At 38.2% G+C, this 8,106-nt stretch overlaps 2 protein-coding genes across 2 annotated transcripts in view; one reads left to right on the top strand and one right to left on the bottom strand.

The window, feature by feature from the left end:
- Positions 1–1,016: 1,016 nt before the first annotated feature.
- On the bottom strand, positions 1,017–7,143 carry ANKRA2 (ankyrin repeat, family A (RFXANK-like), 2). The gene is made up of 7 exons (XM_010189355.1): positions 6,763–7,143; positions 4,543–4,701; positions 3,128–3,193; positions 2,005–2,102; positions 1,688–1,813; positions 1,231–1,297; positions 1,017–1,141 (listed from the first exon to the last, which is right to left on the bottom strand). The coding sequence occupies exons 1-7, from the start codon at positions 7,061–7,063 to the stop codon at positions 1,032–1,034; spliced, it is 927 nt and encodes a 308-aa protein (XP_010187657.1). The 5' UTR covers positions 7,064–7,143; the 3' UTR covers positions 1,017–1,031.
- Positions 7,144–8,066: 923 nt separating this feature from the next.
- The window catches only part of UTP15 (UTP15, U3 small nucleolar ribonucleoprotein, homolog (S. cerevisiae)), a 9,885-nt gene continuing 9,845 nt past the window's right edge, over positions 8,067–8,106 (top strand). Inside the window, exon 1 of the mRNA XM_010189357.1 lies at positions 8,067–8,102. Coding sequence (XP_010187659.1) covers positions 8,067–8,102 — 36 coding nt within the window. The remainder of the gene's footprint in view (positions 8,103–8,106) is intronic.

An 8,106-nucleotide genomic window follows, 5' to 3' on the forward strand; every position in this document is an offset into this window, starting at 1 on the left:
CTACCCTTCCTGAATCCATGCTGACTGGGCCATAAAAATAATAATTTAGTAACAAACAGGAACAAATTAACCCTGGGAAGAGAGTTTGCATCCTTTCAGAAAATAAAAGAGTCATATAATGCAAAAACAATACACCCAGTAAGGTAGACTAAGGTTTTTAGAGGTGATGATCTGTTCTCTGGTTTGAATAGTCAGATAGCATAAGGAAGAAAATTTTAAGCCTATAAATGAAAAGTACGCAAACATGTTTACTAGAAACTACTTCTGTGTAACATTTTGAGATTGAAATCTTGAAGTAGTCTTATATCTAGACATCTAGATTGGACTAGACATTACGGTTGGACTTGATGATCTTAGAGGTCTCTTCCAATCTTAATGATTCTGTGATCTGTGAAGCTACTGCCCACCCATTAGCATAGGCCTCTGCTTGGAGAAGCTACACGTGAAGTACTGGGCATATTTTTTGGATTCAGTTAGTATCTGTAATGGCATATATTTCACAGCTTTCCAACTGAAGGCAGCATGAAGGAAAACCAACTGAAAATCCTTCTTTGCCTCTGTTTTCCAGAACCAAGTAAGGTAGCCTAATTGACTAATCCTGGCAATATTATTGTCTGCCTCCAGTAAAAAATAGAGCTAGAAGTAGTCTAACAGGAGAAAATGGTTTTGCAAACTACATCACATCATGTTAATCAACAGAGCATCAGGGTGAGGGGTTCAGGAGGGCTGTAGGCCTCTTATTGTCCAGTGCAACAAACACTCCTTTGTACAGGGAGGGGGAGCAGCTCAGCTCCCCGTGTTTGGATCACGGCTGCATCAGCCCTACACACCATTATTTGTGCCCACAGACGCAGATCAAGTCAGTGACATTTTCTTACTGGGTGCCTGGCTTGCTGAGAAAGGGGCAGAAACTCTTACCCATTTTGGGCTGGTACGTTTAAGTGTATTAAGACTTTTAGGACAGGGTTCTTACAGCTGCAAAACCTCTACTAGGCCATTACAGCAGTGACATAAACAAGGAGCAGTAAAACTTAAAAGAGTTTACATTTGCAATACTCACCACTCCGATAGCCCAAGGCTACAGCCAAATCCATGGAATTATAGCCAGCATCTGTTTCAATAGTTGGATCAGCACCACTTTCTATGTAAAACAGGAAAAGAAGCTCATATTTCTGACAAGGCAAACTGATAGTACTTTATGACTTAGTTCAGTTAGGACAGTCTACTTACCAAGGAGAATTTTTACACATTTCACATGGTTTCCATGTACTGCATATAGTAAAGGTGTGCCTCCATTCTGCAAGAGCAGGGAAAAGCCTTAGACACTTAATGACTGAGCAGTCTGCAACTGTAATTCCTTAACATAGCAGCATACTTCTATGTACCAGTAAGAAGTCACAGGTTTTATAAAAATGAAGTTCTGTTTTGGTTCTTCACAACGTCCATACTTTTTTGTTTACTGTTAAGACCGTAAGCTCACCCTCCTACAAGGGCCCAGCATTAGTCTCATTCTCTTTTTACCAGTAAGTCAGAACTAGTAAGAGCAACTTCTCTTATGCTATGGAAGTTCTGAAACTCTCAGATATTTCAGAAGAGGTAGAATGATTCTCAAACCCATGCCACTGCTGTGCTGTTTCAAACTTTTGACCAAAGCACCCTGTGACAAAAATGCAATCTAGAATCTTACCCAGTCATACTCATTGACATCAACTCCACAGTCAAGCAGCATCTTGACAATATCTGTGTATCCTTTACTGCAAGCCAGTGAGAGGGCACTTTCTCGCCCTTTCCCCAAAATCTGAGGATCTGCACCCTGAAATATTAATCATAAAAAAATTATCATGCTTTTTTTTTAAAAAGTAAGGTTTTACACAGAACTTAACTTCAAAACTTTCAATTGTATAGCAGCATTGACAAACTTAGGAAGGCAAATTGAACCAAAAAGTAAATGTAGTAAATGAACTAATGAAGAGATGAAAAATGAGGTATGTTCTTTTTCCTTACATTCTGGAGGAGAAATTCCACTACTGCTATCTGTCCATGAGCTGCAGCCCACATCAGAGGGGTAAATCCTTCTTCATCCTTATGATTGATTACATTTTCTGTTTGAAGAAAAACATGCAATTTAGTAATCCCTTTCACTAATGCACTATGTGAACTGGTGAAATACGTTGACGTATCCATGGTGAATGGACCAAGCTACCAGTGTATCCTAAAGGTCATTCTTATCTTAACTTTAAAAACAAAATTCTGTCCCAGTGTTGGTGCAAGTATCTTAGCCCAAGAAAGAAAAAAACATCCAACTGACCAATTAAAATTTAAGAGTTGGGTTTATTTGGTTTTTTTAAGCTATAAAAATCAAGCTCTATTTTTACTCTGAAATGTTACAAATTGTCTGTAATCTGGGCTTTATCTTTGCAAAGAAGATAGAGGTACATTCTGTATTATACTGTAGAAAGTGTTTTTCTTCAATTGAGTGTGACACAATCTTGTAAAGAATTAGCTTGCAAAGCAATACAGATAGTATAATTCCATTCTCCCTAGAGTTCATGTCATCAATAGGGTGTTTTGTGAAAACAATGAATGTCTACTTCTAGTGGAGTTGGAGAAGGAAAAAGAACTATTTTTTTAACAATTGGGTAACTGAAATAGTCGAGTTGGATTTTTTTTTTATACCTAAAAAAACAGATGTCTTTACTATCTTAAAAAAAATCCCATGCTTATCATAGCACCATAATACACATTTTTAACTGTTACTGACACCCCAGTATCAATTTGCTTTTCATGCACATGAAAAAAAAGCCCCCAGAACTCTTCTGATATAACTAACAGATTCTCCCTTATAATTTCCATGGATTACCTATACAGCTGGGGAGCAGCGGAAGGAAGGGATTTACCTATGACTTTTATTAATGCGAATTAATTTAAAACCCTAACCACAGCAATGAATGAAAGACTGATGTGAAACAACAGTCCATATCCACAGAGAACAATTACCTCAAATATCCTTCAATTTGTGCTAGAATTGAGGATTTTTTAAAATATAGCCTTGGGGGAAAAGTTAAGCACACAAGGGTATAAATGCCTCAGAGAAAAAAGGAAGGCATTTAACTTCCCTCTGTCTTACCTTGTTCAATACGTGTGGCCAAATATAACATTTCTCCCTGAGCAGCAAGCTGATGAACTGATAAAGCTGCAAAAAGGGAAGAAAAAGCATGTGTTACACCAATTTTTGTTCTGCCCTATTTGGAGTTGGGCATTACACGTCCATTGACTTGATCAGCACAGAACTTGGATTTGAGAGTGTAGATAGGTTTTCATCTTACACTCTGAACTGGAATCACTATCTTAGAAACTGAAAAGTTTCCAAAGAGTTTCATAGGTTCAGGTAATTTTTAAACCAATCTATAAATCATACTAGAATGCAAAGATACTTTCTACACTGACTCTTTGCAAGGCAACATGCTTTCTTCTCTGCTGCTTGGTCAGTAACCCAAGATAACAAAGAACGTTTATCAAATGAGAATAAGCATGCTTTGATAAATTAAGGCTGTGCAGTTTAAAAATTACATCTAAGATCACATGCCATCAGGAGACCTGTCATGTTGCTTAATAAAGCCTGTAGCATGACTCCTCACTCACTGCAATGTGCAACAGATCAGACATTATGAAACTGTACAGAATGTGACATCTACAGGTGAAGGAAATTATTCTGATTTATTTATTTGTAATAAAAAGTACCAAGTATTAAAAGAATAATTCTTAAGGGATTATGAAGAAAAAAAACCTCCCACAGTAAACTGCACAGGTGGACAGTTTTGACAATTACAACTTGGAACAAATCTGAAAGGTGTACATTATCTACATTACATAATAACAAAATTAGCTAATGATTACGTATTATGTAAATGTTCACTGTCCTCTTCCTATTCACTACATGAAAGTTTGATTTTTTTTTTTTTTCAGAAAGATTGTGTATCTTGTTCAGTGGCCTATGTAGCAGCTCCAGATTGATTTTTCCCATGCAAAAAGCCTTTTTTAAAAAACATTGGACTTATAATTTACAGAGGAAGTGATCCGTAGATGAAGTAAATTACACATAATTAATTTACAAAGAAAATGCTTGACAATTAAGAATAACAAACCCCCATAATAGACAATCATGATATCTGCAGTAATCTGTAGCATTTACCAATCACCTAATTTCAGTAAATTTTACAAAATACACAAGTTCTGAAAACAAGTATATGAAGCACATTAACTTAAAGCTTAGAAAGGATCAGAAAAATCTTCACCTATATTTTTTTAAAATCAAGAATTGGATCTTTTCCAGAAAATATACTTCAGTTGGGAATTCAACACAGCAGGTGGATAACTATTTTATGGCTGGAACCATGTGAAATTACACGAGGCTATCTCAGTATTTTCTTCCTGTGTTGAAGATTATGACAGCATCAAACAAAAAAATCTGAAAAAATCTGTCAAGCATCTAACATACAGCTCACAAAATAATTACTAACAGTAAGACAGGAGAATACTTACAGTTTACAAGCAGAGGTGTTGTAGAGACTTCATTTCCCCTGTGTTTGTTAGTTAGGGTAGTTGATTGTTTTATTGGTGAGAAATGCTTAGTAGTTGATGGAGTATAAACATGTCTTACTTGGATACCAGGGGAAGGAGAAGTGTGGATGTTGCATTCAGCTACATTGAACAGAGAAAACAGACAGGATTTTAGTACTAGTAAGGGCACTAAAAGCAAGCCACAGATTCTAAGTTAAGCTAGAAAGCACCAATATCACAAGATCTTTAAAACCCATGTTAATTAAGCTTTGTGACATGTGCTTTTTCCATTGTGTATTGTGAGAGTTGAATAAGGCCTGTTTTAATTTCTAGCATAGAACAATGCTGCTACCCCATATGTCCAGTATGGTGCAATGTCACCCACAGACAAGTTAGTGTCTAAATAAGGCTTTGTTTAGATTTTCAATGTGCCTGGCATGGATTTATTAGGTAGGATGGCTCCACTTAGACTCTCACACCCTCACTAACACTCTCCAGTGCAGTAACATGATGCAGGTTTGGTCAGCCATGTAGTCAGCTCATCCCTTTGTCCACTCTCTAACCAGTCCACTGCATGGGTGGAGACAACCACTAATCTCCTCCACCAGGACTTTTTCCACTCTAGTAGGATAAAATTGTAACTGCATTATGACTGCCTTATGAACACTCATCCAGCAGGAAGAGAGATACTCTACACTAACTTACGTGAGATGCAACAGCAGGTCACCACTTAGAATTCAAGAAGTCATTCAGTGCTGCTGTGTTCATTTGTATTAACTTTTCTAGCTTTCTATTAGAATATAATGGCATGTTATTACAAAATATGTGTGTTATCTTGGCTTATAATCCTCAAAATCAGCTTTGAGAGGTAGCTAAAGAATTTCTAAGAAGTCAACTGATTAAATACTGGAAAAACATATTGAAGGATTAAACTTCATTATTGGCTAAACTGATTTGACCCCAGTGTGCACTAATAATTAATGACTGGAAGCTAATTAACAAGCACACTGAATTCACACCATAGAGAACTTCATGATTATAGACCCAAGCACAAATTCAGGGAGAGGATCAATTACAAGTAGAAGGCAACGGGATGAAAATGAAATTACATTTTGTTTGCCAATCAAATAGCTACAGCTGATGTGATCAAATTAGGAGACCTACCAGGGATTTTTGACCTGCGGTCCCTGGATTCGCAAGACTACTTCTAAAGGGTTCACAAATGTTACCTAAGAAAAACAACCCTACTGCTGATGGGTCTAAATTTCCCATTCAGGTCTGCAGCTCCACTAGTAAGCACTTAGGGCCTGCAAATCAAAAAAATTTGAAAATTACAGTGGCTGAACTGCAGCCGAACAATACAAATCAGAGAGATCATAAAAATCTACAATAGGTCTGCATTTGTATTTGTTATAGGAATAGGACAAATTCAACCTCATGAAAAGATACATGACCATCAGGCTGAAAAATTACAGTGAGCACTGGAATCCACAATTATTGAGGGGAAACAGATGCAAGTCCTAATTATGTTCTCTATTGATAAGCTCAGCCATAAAAAAGCACAGATCACTTTTGATGAAGCTACCCAGCAATGGCTGGAGATTAGCTGCAGGTATCTAGAACTGCTGCAACATTCACTTCCACATAGTGCAAAGCTGAACTGGCAAGTCAAACACTCCAACTACAGACTTCGTACAGACATGCTAATAAAACAAAGTCAACTGCATGACCTATGTTATTTTGTCATCGTATTTGTGAAAAGATAAAATATATTGCAGAAAGCTAATGAAGTTGAAATGATGAGACAGTGCTTCCAGTAGGGTTTTGTAGACACACACACATAGAACAGTGTGTAGCATATTGTAGAACATGCTACACAAAAGAAAAAAGCTTGTTTTCATGATCAGTATCAGCTCTTACTACCTTAAATTACAGACATTTTGTGTCACTACTATGCCAACTAAAAAAAATAATTAAAATGTGATTTAAAAAATAATCTCAGAGGAAATTAATTTTACATTAATAATCCAATATGCATATAATAAAGGTATTAGGGGAACAAATCTTAGAAAACTGTTACTTACAGAAAGTAACTGTTACTTATAGAAAACAATAAGGCAGAGGCTTTTTTTTTTATAAAAACAAAACAGCTTAACAGGATGACACAGTCCACACATAACAATTTGTACCATAAAGTTTGACCTTTAAATAAGACAGATGCCACTTCAAGGTCAGAGTTAACTTGGTCTTGAATATTTTTACTGTCCTCCTCATTCAAGGATTTCACAAATCGTGAGCAGACGTTCATATCGAATCGACTGGGCAAAATGAATTTCATTCCCATAGTGACACTCTGAGCTGGGCCTTCTTCTGTGCTAGAATCAACCTGATGCTCCACTTTAATGTCCGGCATGGGCGGAAGGCTGTAGCTAGTGGTACATTCTTCCACAATTAACTGGGCCCCAACGTCTAAGTTTGTTGAAGATGCCATGGCCTCAGTCATGTTAAAGCCTTATGCAAAATGTTTCTTCATAATTTCTAGGCAAGAGCAGTTCCAACCAGCCAAGCCGCATCTAAAGAGATACGGATGTTTAAACAACCTGCAACGGAACATATGTAAGTAAGTTAACAACATTCTAGTGAAGTGATGCATAAAAATACACCAATCTTGGGTTCATTTAACCTTATGACATTTGGTTTTCACAGTCAAAACCTTGGTGAAGTATCAATCTTACTGCTGTCACAAATCTTGTTGATCAAATCCTCCATTTACATTTATCACGTGGTTATTAAACTGAATACCACAATGAAGCCAGTAGAAGTTTCATCTAAGTGACCTTCCAAATATGAGTCTGGTTACAACCAACCGTATTTATACCAAGACAGGAACGAACTGAAGATTACTTTATAGCCTAAAGACATTAGACTTTAAAGAAAGATTAAAAGTTATTTTATACCCCTTTATGACTCCAAGTGTTTTCATAACCTGAGCGAACTAAATGGCTTCTACCATAGGCGTAGGAAAACAAGAAACCCCCTTTAGATCGACATCAGTAGAACACCCCAGTACACCCACGTCTTTCTGAGAGCACCGCGAGAAGCCTCAGACCAGGCCAGGCTGCCCGGCAGGGCAGAGCGGCCCGGCAGCCTCGGGTACTACTGACGCCCTCCCCCCGCACTGCAGGCCACCGCGAACTAAATGGCTTCTACCATAGGCGTAGGAAAACAAGAAACCCCCTTTAGATCGACATCAGTAGAACACCCCAGTACACCCACGTCTTTCTGAGAGCACCGCGAGAAGCCTCAGACCAGGCCAGGCTGCCCGGCAGGGCAGAGCGGCCCGGCAGCCTCGGGTACTACTGACGCCCTCCCCCCGCACTGCAGGCCACCAGCTCCGGGACGGAGAAAGGGAAGTGATACTCTACAGGCTCTCCAACACTAGGGCGGAAGTGACGCTCTATCACCACAGTGACGATTGGCTAGGAAGAGTCGCCTCCTGATGACGCATGCCGATATGTGCGTGCAAGCTCTTCTTGCGGAAGGTGT

The sequence above is a fragment of the Mesitornis unicolor genome, unplaced genomic scaffold (genome assembly GCF_000695765.1).
Source record: "Mesitornis unicolor isolate BGI_N332 unplaced genomic scaffold, ASM69576v1 scaffold38587, whole genome shotgun sequence".
NCBI classification, from domain to species: Eukaryota; Metazoa; Chordata; class Aves; order Mesitornithiformes; family Mesitornithidae; genus Mesitornis; species Mesitornis unicolor.

What these genes read in the sequence shown, in the direction of transcription:
- ANKRA2 (XM_010189355.1), bottom strand. Translation starts at nt 7,063, where the DNA reads ATGACTGAGGCCATGGCATCTTCAACAAACTTAGACGTTGGGGCCCAG. An exon ending in TGGAATTTCTCCTCCAGAAT is followed by an intron (nt 1,814 to 2,004) that starts GTAAGGAAAAAG and finishes TTAATATTTCAG; the next exon opens with GGTGCAGATCCTCAGATTTT. An exon ending in ATGTCAATGAGTATGACTGG is followed by an intron (nt 1,298 to 1,687) that starts GTAAGATTCTAG and finishes CTGCTCTTGCAG; the next exon opens with AATGGAGGCACACCTTTACT.